The following is a 23,950-nucleotide window of genomic DNA, read 5'->3' as shown; positions in this document are numbered from 1 at the left end:
TGATGGACTGAGCACCAGTGACGTCACATCCAGAACAACAGCTACACGAGGTCGACGCCAGTCAGTTTTTATTGTCAATGGCTGACGACAGTTGGCCGATAGAAATACAGGCTGTACCAAGAGTCCCATAACCCCTCCCCATCTAACTGTGTACTAATCGCTTTTTCTTGTTACAGTTGATGTTGATTTGTGAGAAGAATGGCTGATAAACGCAATTATACCTTGGGACAACGAGTCGTCATGAGTACTTGGGTTTATGAACGACCTCACTCTGGGAAAACACAGAGAGATTCGAAATGATTTCACCGTTAGATTTAATATGATGGCGCCGTCGAAACCAACAACATTACGTTGGGGGAAGAAAATGCTTGAAGCTGGTTCAGAAAAAGACAGGCCACGCTCTGGAAGAGCGAGATGGAGAGCAGACACATATGCGGAAGTTGCAGCGTCAGTGGAACTTTTGCCGAAAAAGTTGCTACGCAAGCGATCACTGGAAATGAAAATCTCATTAAAGTTTTTACGGCTACATAAGCGAACAGAGTTATACTTAAAACCATTCAGGTCCTCGTTTGGGAATGAACTGAGAGATCAAGCCATGAAAAATCGACGTGAGGCTTGATCTCGGTTATTGGAGGTGTTCAACCCAATTCCCAAACGTACCATGAAAATTAGGGATTGCACACAGATCACCTGCAGTAAACAGTGGTAATCTGATGGTACACACTCCTCTTATCAGATCCGTGCTGTTGAAAGAACATTTAGCACGGATGTAAACAGCGTAGAGGAAGTGTAATAAGATTTTTGGAGCAGCCTATTCAAATGACCATTCGACGCGGATGGAGTTGTGGAAGAGTTTCTTCTACATCTACATAAACACTCCGCAAGCCACCGTGAGGTGCACGGTGGGGGATATCTTGTTTCACTAATCGTCATTTACCTTCTCGTTCAAGTTGCAGATGGTGGAGGAAGAAACGACTATCTACTTGACTCCATCCGTGCCGTAATTTCTCTTATCTGCCCTTGGCGGTCCTTAAACGAAATATGCATTGGCGGCAGCAGAATAGTTCTGCTGTCAGCCACAAATGTCGGTTCTCTAAATTTTCTCGACGGCCGCGGTGGCCGAGCGGTTCTAGGCGTTTCAGTTCGGAACCGTGCGAATGATACGATCGCAGGTTCGAATCCTATCTCGGTCATGGATGTGTGTGATGTCCTTAGGTTAGTTAGGTTTAAGTTGTTCTAAGTTCTAGGGACTCATGGCCTCAGATGTTAAGTCCCATAGTGCTCAGAGCCATTTGAACCATGTTTGAAATTTTCTCAGTAGTGTTTCGCGAAAGGAACGTCGTCTTCCCTCCAGGCATTCCCATTTGAGTTCACGGAACATTTCCGTAATACTCGCGTGTTGACTGAACCTACCGGTAACAAATCTACCAACACGCCACTGAATTGCTTCAACGTTTTCCTCAAACCGACACGGCGGGGAACCCAAACACTCGAGGAGTACTCGAGAACGGACCGCACTAGTGCTGTGTACGCGGTCTCGCTTATAGGTGAACTTCACTTTCCTAGAATTCTCATGATAAACCAAAGTCTACATTTATCCTTCCCTTAAAACGACCTTAGATGCTCGCTCCATTACACATCGGTTTGCAACGCTACGCCCAGATATTTGATCGAACTGAGTGTGACATGCAGCACAGTACTAATTCTGTAGTGGAATCTTAGAGGATTGTTTTTCCTACTCACGTGCGTTAACTTACAGTTGTTTTCTATATTTACAGCAAGCTGCCATTCATCACAACAAACAGAAATTCTCTCTAATCCATCTTGTATACTCCTACAGTCACTCACTGCAGCATCATCATCTAACAGCCGCAAATTGCTGCTCACACAGTTCGTCAGATCATTGATGCACACAGAGAACAAGAACGGTCCTATCTTACTTTCCTGGTGCACTCCTGACGATAATACTGTGTCTGATGAATATCACCGCGAGACCATGTACTCACACAGTTACTTTTACTGCTCGGATGACGAGTTGAAAGCAGCTATTGTTGTTGTGGACCTCAGTCCGAAGGCTGGTTTGATGCAGCTCTCCATGCTACTCTATCCTGTGCAAGCCTCTTCATGTCCGGAAAACTACTGCAACCTACATACTTTTGAATCTGCTTACTGTATTCATCTCAGTGTCTCCCTCTACGATTTTTACCCCCAACGCTTCCCTTCAATACTGAGTTGGTGATCCTTTGATGTCTAAGAATGAGTCCTGTCAACCGATCCGTTCTGCTTAGTCAGGTTGTGTCACAGATTTCTCTTCTCATCAATTCTATTCAGTACCTCCTCATTAGCTACGTGGTCTACCCATCTAATCTTCAGCATCCTTCTGTAGCATCACATTTCGAAAGCTTATATTCTCTTCTTGCCTAAACTGTTTATTGACCATGTTTCACTTCCATGCATGGCAACATTGCATACAAATCCTTTCAGAAAAGACTTTATGACAATGAAATCTGTATTCGATGTTAACAAATTTCTCTTCTTAAGAAACACTTTTCTTGACATTTCCAGTCTACATTTTGTATCTTCCATACTTTGACCATCATCCGTTATTTTACTACCCAAGCAGCAATAGTAAAGTACTACTTTAACTGTCTCGTTTCCTAGCCTAATTCCCTCCACTTCCCCTGATTTAATTCGACTACGATCCATTATCCTTTTTTCTTTTGTTGGCATATATCTTATATCCACATTTCAAGACACCGTCCATTCCGTTCAACTGCTCCTCCAAATCCTTTTCTGTCTCTGGTAGAATTAAAATGTCGTCGGAAAAACCTCAAAGTCTTATTTCTTCTCCCTTAACTTTAATTCCTTCTCCAATTTTTTCATTGGTTTCTTTTACTGCCTGCCCAGCGTACAGATTGAATAACATCAGGTATAGGCTACATCTCTAACTCACTGCCTTCTCAATCATTGCTTCCTTTTCATGCCCTTCGACTCTTTTAACTACAAACTGCCGTCTGGTTTCTGTAAAGGTGTAAATAGCTTTTCGCTCCTTGTATTTCACCCCTGATACCTTCAGAATTTCAAAGAGTGTAGTCACAACATTTACGTAGGTCTGCAACTGCTACGAACGTAGGTTTGGCTTTCCTTACGCTATCTTCTATCTTTTAAGATAAGTCGTAGGGTCAGTATTGCCTCGCGTGTTCATACATTTCTCCGGAATCCAAACTGATTTTCGCCGAGATCGGCTTCTACTAGTTTTTCTATTCTTCTGTAAACAATTCGTGTTAGTATTTTGCAGCCACGACTTAACTGATAGTTCGGTAATATTCACACCTCTCAGCACTTGTTTTCCTTGGAATTGGAAGTACTACATTCTTCTTGATGTCTGAGGGTATTTCGTCAGTCTCATACATCTTGCACATAAGATGGAGGAGTTTTGACATAGACTACTGGCCATTAAAATTGCTACAACAAGACGAAATGCAGATGATAAACGGGTATTCATTGGACAAATATATTGTATTAGAACTGACATGTGATTACATTTTCACCCAATTTGGGTGGATAGATCGTGAGAAATCAGTACCCAGAACAACCACCTCTTGCCGTAATAACGGCCTTAATACGCCTGGGCATTGAGTCAAACAGAGCTTGGAGGGGGTGTACAGGTACAGCTGCCCATGTAGCTTCAACACGATACCACAGTTGATCAAGAGCAGTGACTGGCGTATTGTGACGAGCCAGTTGCTCGGCCACCATTGACCAGACGTTTTCAGTTGGTGAGAGATCTGGAGAATGTGCTGGCCAGGGCAGCAGTGGAACATTTCTGTATCCAGAAAGGCCCATACAGGACCTGCAACATGCGGTCGTGCATTATCCTGCTGAAATGTAGGGTTTCGCAGGGATCAAATCAAGGGTACAGCCACGGGTCGTAGCACATCTCAAATGTAACGTCCACTGTTCAAAGCGCCGTCAATGCGAACAAGAGGTGACCGAGACGTGTAGCCAATTGCGCTCGCATACCATCGCGCCGGGTGATACGCCAGTATGGCGATGACGAATACACGCTTCCAATGTGCGTTCACCGCGATGTCGCCAAACACGGATGCGACCATCATGATACTTTAAACAGAACCTGGATTAATCCGAAAAAAGGACGTTTTGCCATTCGCGCACCCAGGTTCGTCGTTGGGTACACCATCGCAGGCGCTCCTGTCTGTGATGCAGCGTCAAGGGTAACCGCTGCCATGGTCTCCGAGCTGATAGTCCATACTGCTGGAAACATCGTCGAACTGTTGGTGCAGATGGTTTTTGTCTTGCAAACGTCCCCATCTGTTGACTCAGGGATCGAGACGTGGCTGCACGACCCGTTACAGCCACGCGGTTAAGACGCCTGTCATGTCGACTGCTAGTGATACGAGGCCGTTGGGATCCAGCACAGCGTTCCGTATTACCCTCCTGAACACACCGATTCCATGTTCTGCTAAGAGTCAGTGGATCTCTACCAACGCGAGCAGCAATGTCGCGATACGATAATCCGCAATCACGATAGGCTACAATCCGACCGTTATCAAAGTCGGAAACGTGATGGTACACATTTCTCTTCCTTAGAAGAGGCATCACAACAACGTTTCACCAGGCAACGCCGGTCAACTGGTGTTTGTGTATGAGAAATCGGTTGGAAACTTTCCTCATGTCAGCATGTTGTAGGTGTCGCCACCGGCGCCAACCTTGTGTGAATGCTCTGAAAAGCTAATCATTTGCATATCACAGCATCTTCTTCCTGTCGGTTAAATTTCGCGTCTGTAGCACGTCATTTTTGTGGTGTAGCAATTTTAATGGCCTGTAGTGTATATAGAGAGTGCGTTAGGTAGTGGAGGAGCAGTGAGGAAGCGCTGTGGGTGAGTACCTGGTGCTGGCCGCCGGCGTGTCCGCGGATCAGCGGCAGGATGGGGTCCGCGACGGCGCTCACCAGGCACGGGTCCTCGTCGCGCGGCAGCCGCCACGACGTCGCCGCCACTTTCTTCGGCCTGCCACACACACACGCCAACGTCACAAACTGCTCCGTACCCACAACAGTGCCCATTTAGAAATATTGAGTGCCACAAGCAGTCACGATCGAAGTCATAGCGTGCAGGTAGAGCAGTTGTAGCGAGGGGGCAAAGAAGCAAGCAGTTATTCGCTGAACTTGGGACTTGCACATATTCGAAAACCTCCTACAGACTGTTAGTGAGCAACAGGAGCCATCGGTATATTCTTTCAAAATTGACCATTGCATTTCATATCCCAGGGATTGCTACACCCACTTTTTTGTATGAGCTGGTCTACACCGAGGTGACGAAAGTCATGGGATACCTACTAATATCATTTTGGCCGACATCCTTTTGCTCGATGGCATTGGCTCAACAAGCCGTTGGAAGTCCCCTGCACAAATACTGAGCTATGTTGCCCTTTAGTCGTCCATAATTGGGGAAATGTTGCCGGTGCAGGATTTTGTGCGCGAACTGACCTCTCGATTATGTCCCATAAATGTTCTGTTGGGTGGTCGTGGTGGCCACATCATTCGCTTCAACAGTCCATAATGTTCTTGAAACCAATAGTGAACAATTGGGGCTTGATGAAATGGCCCACTGCCATCCATAGAAATTCCATCATTCTTTGTGAATATGTCGTTCACGAATGGCTGCAAATGGTCTTAGCTGATTCAGTTGAACCGGAGGACCTGTCCATTTCATGCAAATACAGTCCACGCTGTTATTGAGCCCCACCAGCTTGCACAGTGCCTCGTTGACAACTTGGGTCCATGGCCTCGTGGGGCGCTGCAGTCATAGACTGGGCGGCTTGTCCTGGTGGAGGTTCGAATCCTCCCTCAGGCATGGGTGTGTGTGTTTGTCCTTAGGATAATTTAGGTTAAGTAGTGTGTAAGCTAAGGGACTGATGACCTTAGCAGTTAAGTCCCATAAGATTTCACACACATCTGAACATTTTTTTTGCTTCGTAGCGTCTGCTCCACACTCGTCACTACCATCAGTTCTTATCAACTGAAATTGGGGCTTATCTGACCTGGCTACAGTTTTCCAGTCGTCTAGAGTCCAACTGATATGGTCACGAACCCAGGAGAGGCGCTATAGGTGATGTCGCGCTGTTAGCAAAGGAACTAGAGTCGGCCATTTGCTGTTATATCCTATTAAAGACGAATGTCACAGCACCGTCGTAACGGATATGTGCGCCCTACTTCCCACATTGATTTTAGCGATTATAGCGCGCAGTGATTGTGTGTTAGACACTGCGGTGTCTCTGTTAAGAGGTAATGCCTGAAATTTGGTATTGTAGGACACTCTTGACACTGTGAATCTCGGAATATTGAATTCCCTAATGACTTCCGAAATGGAATGTCCTATGCATCTACCTCCAACTACCATGCCACGTTCATAGTTTGTTGATTCCCATCGAGTGGACATAATAACATCGGAAAACTTTTCACATGTATTACCTGACTACAGACAACAGCTCCACCAATGGAATGCCTCTTTGTACCTTACGTGCACAATACTACCACCATCTCTATAAGTACATATCGCTATCCCATGACCTTGGTCACCTGAGTGTATTCTACCGAACAAGACACAAATAGCACCAATAACAATGTATGTCTTCTGAAACACCTCATAGAAGATAGTAAATGTGATGAGGAAGACACGGTCAGAATTTGTATAGGTAAGAGAAAAAAATTATTATAAGACATGAACCTGACTGAGGTTTTTCTGATTTTCCCTCAGTTCACGGGGTACATTCCAAGTCTGATATCACAAAATCCCAGTGACAATTAGGAAAAGTTATTAATAGAACAGAGAAGATAAGAAATGAAGATCCCAACTGAAATTTCTCAAATGAATGGAGAGACAACAGAATTATGTACGGCAGAGCATTAGCATTAGCCCGCTCTCTTCCTGCCAGGGAGTTGGTGAAAGATGGGCAGAAGCTATCGCACCGCCTAGAGCTAGGCGTTCTGGCAGTCTTTAGATTCTCAGTAGGCACGCCAACACATGAGTTCCAAACAACAGTGAAGTGCTGCTCGTCAGGTGTAGAGAGCACGTGGTGTGTTGCGTGCAACGCACCTGCCCCTGCGCGCGACCCTGGCGGCGGGCTGGTCCAGCTGCTCGACGCTGCGGAACAGGCTGAACAGCAGCTCCGTGTTGGCGACGCTCACCACGCGCCGCTTGTCGCGCTCCTCCGGCGGCGTCGCCGGCCGCAGGCCTGCACAACAAACCACAGACTTCAAGTCCCCTGTAGACACTGCAGCGAATGGAGGCGAACACGACCGAACGGCCAATCGCAGGCAGTTCGCTACCACTCACTTGTACCTGTGAACAAGCTTCTACAGTTAAACCAGGTAAAGGTGGTCACACTGATCTCCGGTATTAGTTTGACGGCTTTGTGTTCGTGTCTCCTATCTGTTGTTTACAGTATCGACTCATTCAGAAGTAACTACAACATTCATTCATCGATCACCACAATGAAAAATGATATGCACTTGGGTAACATTCCCTTCAGTATTGTACAGGAAGTGCATCATCCAGCAGAATTCATTTTCAATAGGCAGCTTACAGAACTAGGGACTTAGATTCAGAAATGCGACACTGAAAGTCGTAGGTGAGTTTTGCTATATTTGTGATCTCTCCAAGGTCTTCAATTGTGTAAATCCTGACACTCTCCTACAACTCAGGTTCATGGAACTGATGGCTTTACACGAAGTCGGTCTGAATCATACTTAACTAACAGAATGTAAAAGGCTGTGCTGAATAATTCAGACAGCATCGGAAAGGTAGAAAATTTTCTGATGGGGGTAAAATCTCAAAGGACGTCCCATAGAGTTAAATTCTGAGTCCACTGCTATTCTTCATACATGTGAATGACCTTCCACTTAACATTTAACGAGCAAAACTGGTACTATTTCAGGATGATACTAGTTTTATAACACACTGAAGAGCCAAAGAAACACCTGCCTAATATCGTGTAGAGCCCCCGCGAGCACGTAGAAGTGCCGCAACATGGCGTGGCATGGAATCGACTAATGTCTGAAGTAATGCTGGAGGGAACTGACATCATGAATACTGCAAGACTGTCCATAAATCCGTAAGAGTACGAGAGGGTGGAAATGTCTTCTGAACAGTACGTTGCAAGGCATCCCAGATATGTTCAATAATGTTCATGACTGTGGAGTCTGATGGCCAATGGAAGTGTTTAGACTCAGAACAGTGTTCCTGGAGCCACTCTGTAGCAATTCCGCACGTGAGAAGTGTCGCATTGCCCTGCTGGAATTGCCCAAGTCTGCCGGAATGCACAATGGACACGAATGGATGCATTTGATCAGACAGGATGCTTACGTACATGTCACTTGTCAGAGACGTATCGCTCCAACTGAACACGTCCCACACCATTGCAGAGCCTCAACCAGCTTGGACAGTCCGCTACTGACTGCAGGGTCCATGCATTCACGAGGTTGTCTCCATACCAGTACGCGTCCGTCCGCTCGATACAATTTGAAACAAGACTCGTCTGACCAGACAACATGTTTCCAGTCATCAGCATTCAAGTGTCAGTGTTGACGGCCAAGGCGAGGCAGTTCTCTTTGTGTCATGCACTCATCAAGGGTACACGAGTGGTCCTTCGGCTCCGAAAGCCCATATCGATGATGTTTCGTTGAATGGTTTCTCACTCTGACGCTTGTTGACGGCCCAGCATTGAAATCTGCAGAAATTTGCAGAAGGGTTGCACTTGTCACGCTGAACGATTCTCTTCAGTCGTCGTTGGTCCCGTTCTTGCAGGATCTTTGTCCGGCCACAGCGATGTCGGAGATTTAATGTTTTATCGAGTTCCTGATATTCACGGTACATTCGTGAAATGGTCGTACGAGGAAATCCCCACTTCATCGCTAGCTCGGAGATATGTCCCATCGCTCGTGCGCCGACTACAACAGCACGTTCAAACTCACTTAAATCTTGATAACCTGCCATTGTAGCCTCAGTAATCGATCTAACAACTGCGCCAGGAACTTGTTTTATATAGGCGCTGCCGACCACAGCGCCGTATTCTACCTGTTTACATATCTCTGTACTTGAAAACGCATGTCTGTACTAGTTGCTTTGGTGCTTCAGTGTAAATACCATTAGAGAGAAAGAAACAGAACAGTCATTAAGTTATATGTTCCAAAGAATTATTAAGTGGTACTCAGAAAAGAGACTGTCCCTAAATTTTAGGCCGGCCGGTGTGCCCGTGCGGTTCTAAGCGCGTCAGTTTGGAACCGCGTGACCGATACGGTCGCAGGTTCGAATCCTGCCTCGGGCATGGATGTGTGTGATGTCCTTAGGTTAGTTAGGTTTAAGTAGTTCTAAGTTCTAGGGGACCGATGACCTCAGCAGTTAAGTCCCATAGTGCTCAGAGCCATTTGAACCATTTGAACCTAAATTTTGAAAATAAAAACACATTACATTCCATTCCGTACAACAAAGAGAGTCATACTAAGACTTGATGTAGGACATGAACAGCAGCCGTAAGTAGCGTAGAGTCCTCCAAATTTTTGGGTGTATATGTTGATGAAAACTTGAAGTGGAAGAATAATGAAACTTCCTGGCTGATTAAAACTGTGCGCCGGACCGAGAGTCAATCTCTAGAAAGAGAATGATAAAGGTCCGAGCCACACGGGATTAGCCGAGCGGTCTGAGGCACTGAAGTCATGGATTGTGCGGCTGGTCTCGATGGAGGTTCGAGTCCTCCCTCGGGCATGGGTGTATGTGTTTGTCCTTAGGATAATTTAGGTTAAGTAGTGTGTAAGCTTAGGGAGTGATGACCGTAGCAGTTAAGTCCCATAAGATTTCACACACATTTGAACATTTGAAAGGTCCCGAGATCGAGTCTCGGTCCGGTAGACAGTTTTAATCTGCCAGGAAGTTTCATATCAGCGCACACTCCGCTGCAGCGTGAAAATTTCATTCTGGAAGAAGAGTACTACTGATCTTCACAAGCAATTAAGTTGAGCTACTTTTCCTCTTAGTATAATGGCTAATCTTGGAAACAAAAGTATCAGCCTCCTGACATATTTTGCATAGTTCCATTCAGTAATATCGTATGGAATAATTTTCTGTAATAACTCATCACTAAGAAAGAAAGTACTGATTGCACAAAAGCGAGGAATAAGACTGATATGTGATGTTCACCCACGGACGTCAAGGAGTTATACATTTTAACTGTGCCGTTACATACATATTTTCGCAAGTGAAATTCATCATAAATAATCCATCACAATCTGAGAAGAACGGTGACGAAGGTGCCCTTTATTGCCCATTGTTAAGGCTGTCAGTGGCTCAGAGTGGACTTCAACATCCAGCAATAAAAAATATTGATCAATATCCCAATAATACAAAAGTCTGACCGATAGCAAAGCAAGTTTTAAATCCAATTTAAAATCAGTCTCCTCGGCAATTCCCTCTATTCCGCTGATGAACTTCTACTTGAAAACTGATTACCAGTTTTTAAGTAAGTGTTTAAGTTAACCTTTTTAAGTTAACCTTTTTAAGTTAACCTTGTTTTTAAGTGTAGTTGCATGAGTAGGAATAAAATGATAACATGTTCAGTAATGTTGACACTAATCACGTATACATATTCTGTAAACTGACTCGTTCTACACCATTTCGCTAAAATAAACGTCCAAATGATCTATGGAACGTATTACTGACTACTAACTTTGAGCAACGAAAGAACTGATGATTGTGGAAGTAGTGTCGTAATAAAATGTAGACTGGCAATGGCAAGAAAATCGTTGCTGAAGAAGATAAATTTGTTAACATCGAAAGTAAATCTTTAATCTTAGGAATTCTCTTCTGAACGTACTTGTCTGCAATGTGTCTTGTACGGAAATGAAATGTGGACGATAAACAGTTCAGATAAGAACAGAATAGAAGATTTAGAAACTTGGTGCTGTAGAAGAATGCTGAAGCTTACCCGGGATACAGAATAACAAATTGAAAGATACTAAACCTACTTGGAAAAAAAGAAACTTATGGCACAGTTGACTAAATGAAGGGCTCCGGTGACAGGACACATCGTGAGGCATAAAGGAATTTGGGCAGATAAAAATTACAGGAGGAGACCAAGCCTTCAGTACAGTAAACAGGTTGAAATGGATGTAGGTGGCGGTAGTTATGCAGACATGAAGAGGCTTGCACAGGATATTCTAATGTGAGAGTTGCATAAACCAGCCTTCGGCCTCTAGACTACCGTAACAACAAGCAACAGAACTGAAAAAATTTGAGGGATAAACTGGCAGTATTCAAATATGAGGTGAAATGCTTCCTTGTAGCATACTCTCTCTATTCTGTGCAGGTCTTCCTCATAGTAATACAGAACTTTCCTCTGTAATGTATTATTTATTCGTATACCCTCGCATTTTTCTTGTGTTTTACTAATTCTTACTATTTTCTTTATACATTTTCTAATCAGTATTCTGTAGATACGTATCGCCTAGTTTCATGACCTTTGGCTTCCATAGTAATCTGAAAGTTACCTATTCGTTTTTATCTACTATGTAGGGTGATTCTGTGATGATGTTACAGACTTCCATGGATGATGGAGAATGTTAAATGCATCAATTTGAGGTGAGGGGCTCTGGTCTGGTCACAACCGAGTCAAAAGTAATCTTTCTCATGCCTCCGACAGTGGAATATGTGAATTGTACTGATGTTGTTTATATTGTAGGGTATGCAACTTTCAGAGATGGTAGTAGAGATTAAAACAAGAAAAAAACTGTGTAGTAGACATCGGTTCTAAAATGTACACCTTAACAGCAATGAGCGCTTGCTCATCTTCCCTACCTCTATTAAACAAGTGTTTGTGTAGTGAGAATTTACTATTCCGACTGCTCATTGTGAAATTCACGAATGTCTACATTGATTTGAGAAATAATCTGGGCTTGCAAATCAGTTTCACCGTTTTGGTAACAATATATAGAAGACACCGCCTAACTCGCCCGGCTAGCCGCGCGGTCTCACACGCTGCTTCCTGAGCGGGAAGGCTTGCCGGTCCCCGGAGCGAACCTTCCCGGCGGATTAGTGTCGAGGTCCGGTGTGCCGGCCAGCGCGTGGATGGATTTTATGGCGGTTTTCCATCTGCCTCGGCGAATGCGGAGCTGGTTCCCCTCATTCCGCCTCAGTTACACTATGTCGTCGATTGCTGTGCAAATGCTGTCTCCACGTATGTATACACCATAATTACTCTACCACGCAAACATTGCGGCGTACACTCGTCTGGTATGAGACGTTCCCAGGGGTGGGGGGGCTCCACCAGGGGCTGAACCGCACAGTAACCCTGGGTTCGTTGTGGGGCGGCGGTGGGGTGGGTAGACTGCTGTGGCCTCTCCGTCATTTCTAGGTCCCGGGTTCAATACGCAATACACAAACCGCCTAAAATTCCATGGCAAATACTGCGGAAATGGAAAGTGCTACTGATGTACAGTTTTCACAGAATGAATCGGTAGTCAGGGGCTCATATTGTTAGCAAATCAACAGATTGTAATAATATTTATAAAGTGTATTTTTTGTGCAAACATACAGTTTTTTAATATAACAATACCTATTGACAATAACAAACTAAAAGTGTGGTAAATTAGAATGTAAGTAATTAGAATGTAAGTGGTGTATGATGCAGGATTCTAGTGCGAGTCGTTTACGAGATATCGTATTTTGATTAGTTTCCACACCGACACTTTTTTGTGCTATTCAACCTACGAAATTGCTAGGAACGATGTTGTTATGTTTGCTTTCAGTGTGCTTGTGTGTCCCTTGAGTGCACTGCGACTTCCTAGTTAATTAGTGTGAGAGAGTCCAGGTAGTAGGTCGCGAGTGGACAATAGGATTTACCGATGCAGAAAAGCAGACATACTCACGGCGTATGGAGAACGTATGAAGGATGCAGTTCGTTCAGAATAACACAAGCTCATCACTACTTCTGTGATTCTGAACCGTAACGAGATAACTGGCCCTCACAGGTAGTGTTCAAAATGATCACCGGCTGCGGCAAAACAGACCTCCAGTCTGCTATGGAAGACTGCTGCACAAGTGCCAGTGTCTCAGCGCAGACGTCCAAGCAGGCTGCAGTAATACGGCGTTGCGGGAACTGGTATGTCCTTGCAGCCGGTGTCTTTCAGCTTTCCCCAAAGAAAAAAGTTTACAGGCGTCAAATTCGGGAAACGGGCCGACCGAGGTACGGATCCTCTGTGTCCAATACAACAATTTACATCAATTCATGAAGACATGCTGCAGTACTAAGTGCACTATGGGCTGGACAGCCATCGTGTTGGTACCATAAGTTCCTCCTATCTGCAGAGGAACGTCACCTAGCATCCGTGGAATATGGCCTGTTGGAAGGCGGAGATGTCTGTGCGCGTTCAGTGTTCCGTCTTTGAAAAAAAGGCCTATGAGCTGATGGTTTACTACTGCACACCACTCGTTTACTCTCGATGGACGCTGACATTCCCCCAGACGAAGCCAACGGTGATTGTCAACAGACCAGTACTGCATGTTTAGGAGGTTTACCTGGCCATGTCTGGTAAATGTGGCTTCGTCACTAAACAAGATGACATAATACTTTTGGAGTATCCTGCCTTAATGGCCATGTAGAGAAGGTGACACGATTTTCATAATCGGTTCCATGCAGCTGTTGATGGAGAGAGATGTGACAGGCATGGAACCTATGTCGACGGAGAATGGGCAGAACACTTGCCTGAGCCATGTCACTTCCTCGTGCGACTGTGCGAGGGCTAACGTACGGTTCAACTGCAACAGCTGCAAGAACGTTAATTTGTCCCTCTTCTGTCGCCACTTGTTTCCTTTTTTTACGTTGTCTTGGTGTTACACTACCATTTTCACGTAACTGGTTGAAAAGCTTGATAAATAATTGCCGATATGGTTGACGTCTATTGGGATATCTTGTCGTTTTCACCATACAACGAACTGCATTCTTCCTACACTCTACATACATCATGTGCATGTCGGCTTTTTCGGCTCTCGTCCACTCACGAGCTAGTACCTGGACAGTCACATGCTGACTATCAAGTCGCAGTGCACTCAAGGAACACGCAAGCACGCTGTAAGCAGACATCACAATGTCGTACCGAGCAACTACGCAGATACGCGCATACAACTGTCGTTGTGGAAATTTTTCAAAAAACGACTCGCAATAGAAACCTGCAACAAACGCCACTGACATTCTAATTTACCTTACTTGTAGTTTTTTAATGTCAATAGGCATTGTTGCATTTAAAAAGTGCATGTTTACACAAAAAATACATTTTCTGATTATTATTACAATAAAAATATGAGCTCTTGACTACCAATCCATTCAGCAAAAACCGCACTTGAGTATCACTTCACAATTCCGCAGTATTTGTGGTGCAAGTTTTAGGTGATCCACTCTGTATAAATGAACTTTCTTTCTGAATTATTTTCCTCTAAGCCAAGTCATTTCTTTGTTACTCCTATGTGATACAGTGCCATGTCGCTACACCGCCATATCGCTTCAACTTGTTGACGCTAATTACAGTGCCGGCCACTGTGGCCAAGCAGTTCTAGGCGCTTCAGTCCGGAACCACGCGCCTGCTACGGTCGCAGGTTCGAATCCTGCCTTCGCCATGGATGTGTGTGATGTCCTTAGGTTAGTTAGGTTTAAGTAGTTCTAAGTCTAGGGGACTGATGACCTCAGCTGTTAAGTCCCATAGTGCTTGGAGCCATTTGAACCATCTAATCACAGCCTGTAAAAATCTGTTGAATCAAAGGCCATTTACTGAATTAAGTCTGAAATTCCAAAATGTTAACAATAAGTAGATTTTCTTTGCATGGAATTACGTATGAAACTTAGAAAGGGAAGTCAACTACTGCTGTTACAGCGGTCGGTACTTACTAAATGTGCTCCGGAGTGATCTAGCGTCTTACTTAGATATTAGAACGAAACCGTATTCATCTTCATGCTTCAGTTCTTCTTTAATGCTTGGAATCAATGACTACATGCTTGAGCGAACATCCTCACGTCCACTCCCGGACGCTATAAGCTGTAAGCAAACGGTTATTCAATTCTTGGTCAGTTTCTTGCTGAGTCAGTATTTAAGCTATGCAAAACCCACTTTCAGCTGCGCTTAACTTTTGTAAATGTGTGTGTGGGGGGGGGGGGAGGGGTTGGTGGGTGGTGCAAATGGCTCTTAGCACTCTCTGAGGTCATCAGTCTCCTAGAACTTAGAACTACTTAAACCTAACTAACCTAAGTACATCACACACGTCCAAGCCCGAGGCAGGATTCGAACCTGCGAACGTAACGATCGCGCGGTTCCAGACTAAAGCGCCTAGAACCGCTCGGCCACACCGGCCGGCTTGGTGGGTGGGCGGGTGGGTGTATTCAGTTCAACATTACGGGACAGAATGCATTTCCGATTTCATTCTGGGGCTAGAAGGTTCATACCTAATGCGTAGCTTAAAAGTTCAGAATTTTTTTCATTGCTCATTGGACTAGTTTAGTTCTCACAACACACACAACTTACAAATTAAATAACCATATAAATAAACTGGAGGGAACGGAAGAGAACAGTAGAGATTGAGCATGGCCTGCCAACACTGTGAATGATGAGTTCTACAGCTCCAACCACTTTGCACGAGACACCTTATGATGTGTGGTGGAGGGTATTTTGTGTTTTATTGTCACTTCTCCCTTTTCCTGTTCCTATTGTGAATTATGCATGGAAAGAATGATTGTTGGTAAAACTCCATATGAGCTCGAAACTGTAATTTTACTGTTGCCGACATATTACTAACAACAGGTTCTCTAACTGCGTTGAAATTTTAATTTATCTTTCATGTCGATCTCTGAGTTACATATTCATTTTTACGATGACTAGTTTCGACCTTCTTCACATGCAATGTTAGTATCCCTAATCGCTTCAGCGTTCCATCTTTGACAAGCTAGTCTAAATGGTGTCACGAAATCAGCTGAGTACAAAATACTTGCAATTCTCACGTTCATTTACATATATTTACGTATACAGTGCGGTTAGACACTGTCTGAAAAGCTTATAAGAGTGTTGCAGGGTATGTTGCACAGAGAAATAATTGTTAAGAAAAAAATTCGATATGTTGCGGCCTTTAAGAGTTAAGCAGCATCGAAGTTAGCCAATCAGGCAAGTTCAAGCGGCCCGCCAGATGCAATTAGAATTTAAAAAAAGTGTATGAAATCTTATGGGACTTAACTGCTAAGGTCATCAGTCCCTAAGATTACACACTACTTAACCTAAATTATCATAAGGACAAACACACACACTCATGCCCGATGGAGGACTCGATCCTCCGTCGGTACCAGCCGCATAGTCCATGACTGCAGCGCCTCAGTCCACTTGGCTAATCCCGCGAGGCAACTAGCATCAGTTGTTCTTATAGCATAGATAATACCACAAAAGACTGCTCAGTCTTTGGCTTGGGTTCGAACCTTATTACCGTCCTATGTCCAATTTTTCTATCGCTTTCTTTTTCGGTTTTAGGGAACCAAATGAAGAACGCGTGTCGTGACACCGTCTCTGGCGAGCAGCTTGAATTTGCGCGCGCAGCTGCCTGATCGGCTAGCTTCAGTGCTAATTAACTCGGAAACGGCGCTACAAATCGAATTTTTTTCATATTTATTTTTCTGCACAATACACTTACATGCTTTTCAGAGAGTTTCTGATCACCCTGTACAGGTCGACTTTCAGTATTTAGTTGCTGGTGAACCTTTCGGGATGTGAGATCCTGGTCCAAGATGCTCTTCTGTTCCTGACATTTCGTCCAGGACTGCGCTGGACTTCCTCAGAGCCGACAAGACTCAGCGGAGGAGCGCCTCTGAGGAAGTCCAGCGCAGTCCTGGACGAAACGTCAGGAACAGAAGAGTTTCTTGGACCACGACCTCATATTCCGAAAGGTTTACCAGCAGCTATGTCATCTGGTCGTAAAAGCCTTCATTCTGTTTCAGTATTTACCTTGTGTCCGAGTAAAACCAAGTTTGTCGGTTAAATACGCTTTGGAAACTTAAGTCCAAAAACTTCGCATAAAATTCAAATGTAGTCTTCGTGTTGATTGTATCAAAACCCGTGCGTGCATCGTGATATATTATGTATTTGCGTACGCCGCGAAAAAACGTATTTTGTGCTGTAGCGTCAGTTGTAATCAACATTTGGGCTTTATACAATTTTAGCACTAGTACCCTCGTTCAGAGAATCGTATACTCCAAATTTCAGTATATATATATATATATCAATGTGAATAAACGTATACTTTTGAGAATTTTCGTAAGTTACGAGTGTTGTGCATAACGTATTTCGTAGGAAATTGACGTTTGTGATTTACAGTTTATGTAGCACATATTACAAATAATGTATCGTGTCACATTAAGTTTTCCCTATCACATACGAAAAACAAACTTTCCTTTCCCACCCCCTCTCTCTCTCCCACTCTCTTTCTCCCTCCAACGTGTTTCACTTCATTCTTCCTCCTTACCACTTTTACCCATCTCATTTCCAACTCATTCTCCATTCCTCTAATTTGCATTCACTATTCAATCATATTCCCCTAGTCCTCCCTTCCCACAACTATTCACCATTTACATTTTCAAATTACTCATTTCCATTACTGTTCCTCCACTTCACGTACACATCAAATCAACACGTAGTTAACACAATTAAACTATGTTATACAAATATAACGAATCACAGAGGAAGAGAAAATTTTTAGATCAAGGGAAAGGTGATGCTAACGGTTAATTTGGCACCATTACTCACATAAATATATACAGACACATGTTTATCGAGTGGGATGCAAACAAACAGTAGTTGTGCATCATAGCATCGTTTTTATCATCGAGTGATGTACAGTTCTGCAAAGCAATGCGGGATCATGTGGAAAACAATAAAGTCAAACGAGGGAATAGCTCAAAAACTTGTGTGCAGATGGCGTTTGCTGATGAGAGCGAAAGTAGGACACAAAGTACCATAAGTAAAACCATCATCTTTTGTAAAGAACTGTTTTATATCTAAAAGCAAGCGATATTGTAAATATAGACGATTGGTGATGTTTTATGTAAGACGAAACGACTCTGGTGACAAAAATACGCATTTTCTTGTAGTCGCAAACACGGATTTAAAATACTTTCAATAAATATAAAGCAACTGCGGATAGTATAGCCATACAAATGAAGTCTCTAATTTTACCTTCACGGGCTTTTCGCCGTGGAAAGAAGCAGTATATTAGTTGACTCTACTAGAAACATGCGTTTATAAAATCTGTTCCTGTGATCACTTGCGTGACTTTAGGCGAACACGTCACTATCTCAGCTCGTTGTCCTGGTCATTGCCTAAAGCACCAGATTCTTTTCGTGTTGGACGTTTGATTCGCCTTGGTCTCGCGCTTCATCGCAGTGATTGTCACCAAGTTTAATCAAAATGAAAGACAACAGGGGACAACACAACTCTGCTTAATAAGTGTCGACTGCAGACTCGACTACAAAGATATACAATACTGTTTCACACAGATACATGATTATACTTCCAACAAAGCTCACACATTTAATATGTCAGAAAGCACTGAAATCAGTGGATAATTATTGGTTAAGGAACCGGCAAATACCGCTCAGTCAATAAAGAAGTATAATACACAAGAAATCATGGTATACATACATGAATATAGAAATTAAACATTAAAAAATTGAGGGCGAACGAGAGAGATTCTGTCAAGTGATAATACACGGCAGTAGAATGTCGAGGATAGCATTAGCGGTGGCACAGAATTTTCTGTGATTCGGATGCGATCGTAGTTGCGAGTTACCACCGCATTTCTGTGATGTGATCACTGAACATCAAAAGCGTGAAAAGTTATGCTCTACAAAACCAACATTTCATGTAGTGTCTGCCAATGGAGTTGGACGACCGTCTCAGGTTATTAAGCAAATGTCTGACGAAACGTGCTGCTCTTCTTCCGACTTTTCTGTTTCCTTTTTCATTTCTACGCTGACGAGAAATACCGAAGTAGCCGTCAAACGAAGGTAGACACCTCCTTCGTGGATGGATATACTTCCTGAGCCTGTCGTCACATGCTCTTCCTATGATTAGTTTTACGTGCTCGTTACAGGTCGTATCACTCCGCATCTATACTCCAAATAGTTAATGGATATTTACTTCGAGTGATTGTTTTGCAATCCTAAAATTATGCAAAAACGAGTCGTTCCACCTATTTATCAGCCACACGTTACTACATTTGTTTGTGCTGGCGATAAATCTCCAATTCCTGCGTTAAATGGCGATACTCTGCAAGTCTTCTTCCAATTCACTACAATTTTCTAGCTTTGTGATTTCTTTATATACAACAACATCATCCACGAATAGCTGCGTGGGGCTCCCTAAGTCTCCTAGGTCACTTACACACATTATGATCACAAGTGGTCCTATAGAGTCGTTGGGGTAAGCAGGACGTTATTACGTCTGAAGATTTCAGTCCTTTGAAAATGACATTATGTATTCTGTTTGCTAGAAACTCTTCAAAGCAGTCACAGATGTTCCATACGCTCATATTTTGTTCACGATGTGACAGCGAGGAACTGTATCGAACGCATATTAGCTGTCAAGGAACAGGGCGTCGTCATGGTATTTCAATGCCTTTCGGGTCTTGTCGATAAACACAGCAGACTGGGTTTCACGGGATCCTTGTTTGCAAAATCGTATTGAGTCTTACAGAGGAGAGTTTTGGTCTTCAGAAAGGTCATAATATGAGAGGGTAACTGCTTTCTTTAAACTAATAATCATTGTGCAGGTACAGTGGCAAGAAACGATTCTAGAACTTAAGCGTTAGCTACTAGACGCACCTGCCAGTATTCTTTTAAAAAAGCTGTGCAGTTAAAATCATAATGCTAGAACCGGGTCCTTTTGCAGTTTTTTAACGATCGGAGTAAACTGACGTTTCTTTGACGCTCTGTATCTTGGCATTTGTCTGGAGTAATATGACGTTTAACTAGGGAAAATTGTAGGCAGTTTGACGATGTACGAGAAGGATCATAGTGCTTTTGTCATAGAATCAAAGAGATAAAATTTATAGAGGAACAATGATCAAGTGCTAGTAGGACTGAGGCACATATATATAAAAAAAAAGAAGCTATTGAAAAACTACACGAAATCGCTTCCAAAACTGGACAACAGATCTCTTACGAAAAGACACAGTTTATGGGCACAAAGGAACTCTCACCTCTGAACACAAAGTAAGGCACGATTTACAAAACGGCAGACTTCAAGTACCTCGGTGAAACACTACAAATGAGCGGACACAACAGAGACTCAAGCGAAGAAAGGAAAACTAAACTGGACGAGGCAAACAGAGAAGTGTGGAATCATTACAACAAGAAGTCTGTCTCACAAAAAGCCAAATTACGCCACTACGACACGGTGGTGCTCCCCGAAGCACTCTATGCAGCAGAGACCGCACTAATCCTAGGGCATACATGTATAGCCGGCCGCTGTCACCGGGCGGTTCTAGGCCCTTCAGTCCGGAACCTCGCTGCTGCTACGGTCGCAGGTTCGAATCCTGCCTCGGGCATGGATATGTGTCATGTCCTTAGGTTAGTTAGGTTTAAGTAGTTCTAAGTCTAGGGGACTGATGACCTCAGATGTGAAGTCCCATAGTGCTTAGAGCCATTTGAACCATACACGTATCAGACAACTAGAAAAAGTAGAACGGAAAATACTTAGGAAAATATTTGGCGCAACTAACAACAGTGGAATATGCATCAAAAAACTTACAGAGGAACTATACAAACATACGGAGACAATGACAGAAAAGATTAGAAAACGCAGACTACACTTCTATGTACATCTATACAGAATGCCATCACACAGACTGACCGAACAGATCTTTGACTGGGTAACCACTAGAAGGAACAAATGGGTGGCAGAGGTAAAAAACGATCTGAACCAACTCAACATCACACCAGACACAATAAACGAAAGAATAAAATTCAGAAACATCATTAAGAAAAGTAAACTACATGAGATACGCTGTGACAAACGAACAGGCGTAAAATGGACCGAATAACGCAAACAAGATCACAGCCGGAAGATGAAAGAAATATGGGTAACCAAAAAGGCAACCAAGATGAAGCCGGAGACACGAAACCGACAAGAAGCATTGACAGAGGACCGGAAACAGAAACACAGCAAAGAGGACCGGAAACTGAAACACAGTGAGCGATTGAGGGATGGGAAGTTCGGGCAGAAAGGAAGGCAGCAAAAGGAATTGACCATGTAGTTTAGTGTAACTGCGCTCTTTAAGGACAAAACACCAATAGGATGAATCACCTAAACTTTCTCTGCAATAAAGTGCTATTTATGTGCGGTTTTCAGAGAACAGATTGGTAGTCAGGGGATCGTATTGTTAGCCAATAAACAGATTGTAATAATACTTAGAAGATGCATTTTATGTGAAAACATGTACTTTTTTAAAATGAAGCAATGCCTACTGACATAAAGAAGCTGAAAATAGGATACATTAGAATGTCAGTGGCGTTTATTACAGGTTTCTACTCTGAGTCGTCTAAGAGATATCGTATTTTGAAAAGTTTCCACACCGACACAGATTTGTGCCATTCAGCCTGCCTAGTTGCTAGGAACGATGGTGTTATGTTTGTTTACAGTGTAATTGTTTTTTCCTGGAGTGCTTTGCGACTTGTTAGTCAGTTGGTGTGAGACAGTCAAAACAGTAGGTCGAGAATGGACGATGCGATTCACTTACTGCAGAAAAAGCCGACTTGCTCATAGTGTATGGAGAATGCGGAAATAATGCATTTCGTTCTTGTACGTCGGATGCGGCAGGATATCTCGAAACACGTCAACCATCTCAGCAGTTATTTATCAAGCTCTTCAACAGGTTACTTGAAAGTGGCAGTGTAACACCTAGACAACGTAACAGAAGGGAACAAGTGACGACAGAAGAAGAGAAGGAAATTAATGTTCTTGCTACTGTTGCACTTGATCCGCACGTTAGCTCCAGCGCAATTGAGGGAGAAAGTGGAATGAGTCAGGCAAGTGTCCTACGGATTCTATATTGAGACGGGTTTCATCTCTGTCACTTCACTTTCCATCAAGAGCTACATGGAAACGATTTGGGAATCGTGTTAACTTCTGTACATGGGCTTTAAGACAGGGCATTCCAGATATACCATGTATCTTGTTTAGTGAGAAACTACATTTACCTATCGTGATCAGGTAATCAGCCGAATCATGCAATACTGGTCTGTTGACAGTCCCCATTGGATTCGTCAGGTGGAACGTCAGCGTCCATGGAGTGTAAATGTGAGGTGTGGGATAGTGAAACAACAGCTCGTAGGCCCATAGAAGGAACACTGGGCGCGCACAAGTACCGCAGCCTGTTAACAGACTATCTTCCAACGATGCTAAATGACGTTCCTCTATAGACTAGGAGGATCTTGTGGTAACATCACGATGGCCGTTCAGCCCATAGCGCACGAAGTACTACAACAAGTCTTCAAGAATTGTTTCCAAATCGTTCGATTGGAGGCTGAGGACCCGTATCTTGGCCGCACCGTTCCCCGGATATGACTCCGGCAGACCTTTTTCTGTGGGGAAAGCTGAAAGACGCTGTCTGCAAGGACATACCAACTATACCCGATGATATGCAAAGACATATTACTGCGGCCTTCTCGGACATCTCCGCTGAAATGCTAGCACTTGTGTAGCGGTCCTTCATACCAGACTCGAGGTGTGTATTGCTGCTGTCGGTGGTCATTTTGAACATAACCTGTGATGGTCAATTATCTCGTTCCTGCGCAGAATCTACATAGCTAGTGTACCCACTTGTGTTGTTCTTTAGTCTTTGCTACCACAGATATTATACGAGTGGCTATGTGGGATTTTTTCAAAATACGATACCTCATAAACGACTCGCACTAAAATCCTACAACAAACACCACTAGTCCATTGTGTGAAAACCGCACATCAGTAGCACTTTATATTTCCGCTATACTTGCGGTGAAAGTTTTAGGTGATTCACCCTGTACATATAGTTCATCCATCCTGGGAACCCAGAATCTCAAAATGTTCAAATGTGTGTGAAGTCCTAAAGGACCAAACTGTTTAGGTCATCGGTCCCTAGACTTACACACTACTTAAGCTAACTTATGCTAAGAACAACACACACGCCCATGCCCGAGGGAGGTTCAAATGGCTCTGAGCACTGTAGGACTTAACATCTGTGGTCATCAGTCCCCTAGAACTTAGAACTACTTAAACCCAACTAACCTAAGGACATCACACATATCCATGCCCGAGGCAGGATTCGAACCTGCGACCGTAGCGGTCGCGCGGTTCCAGACTGAAGCGCCTAGAACCGCTTGGCCACTCCGGCCGGCTGCCCGAGGGAGGATTCGAACCTCCGGTGGGAGTGGCCGCGCAATCAGTAACATGATACGCCTCTAACCGCGCGGCCACTCCGCGATGCCCAGAATCTCAATTATTTTTATCTGTTTTCGCTATAGAGACTGGGAAGATATCGATCCCGGGAGTTCCAAAACCGAATCGAAATCTCTACAGTAGTTTCTTAGACTAGCCTTGACATACAAAAAGAAACGAGTATGGAACTTCAGTTACTACATGTAGACACAGAATATTTAATAAAATGTTTTTTATTTAGTCACTAAAACATGACTAAAACTTACATTTTATGTTGCATGCAGTAATGTTCGACTGTTATGCTTTTGATGGATGATGAATGGGTCGGATGGGGTGGCCGAGTGGTTCTAGTCGCTACAGTCTGGAACCGCGCGACCGCTACGGTCGCAGGTTCGAATCCTGCCCCGGGCATGGATGTGTGTGATGTCCTTAGGTTATTTA

At 43.7% G+C, this 23,950-nt stretch overlaps 1 protein-coding gene across 1 annotated transcript in view; it reads right to left on the bottom strand.

Annotated features, from left to right (window-relative positions):
- The window catches only part of LOC124789028, a 150,857-nt gene that overhangs the window by 20,190 nt on the left and 106,717 nt on the right, over positions 1 to 23,950 (bottom strand). Inside the window, exons 5-6 of the mRNA XM_047256315.1 lie at positions 7,119 to 7,296; positions 4,910 to 5,030 (exon numbers count right to left, since the gene is read on the bottom strand). Coding sequence (XP_047112271.1) covers positions 4,910 to 5,030; positions 7,119 to 7,296 — 299 coding nt within the window. The remainder of the gene's footprint in view (positions 1 to 4,909; positions 5,031 to 7,118; positions 7,297 to 23,950) is intronic.

This window comes from Schistocerca piceifrons, chromosome 3 (genome assembly GCF_021461385.2).
Source record: "Schistocerca piceifrons isolate TAMUIC-IGC-003096 chromosome 3, iqSchPice1.1, whole genome shotgun sequence".
Lineage (NCBI taxonomy): Eukaryota > Metazoa > Arthropoda > Insecta > Orthoptera > Acrididae > Schistocerca > Schistocerca piceifrons.
This window is presented reverse-complemented; position numbering and strand designations above follow the sequence as displayed.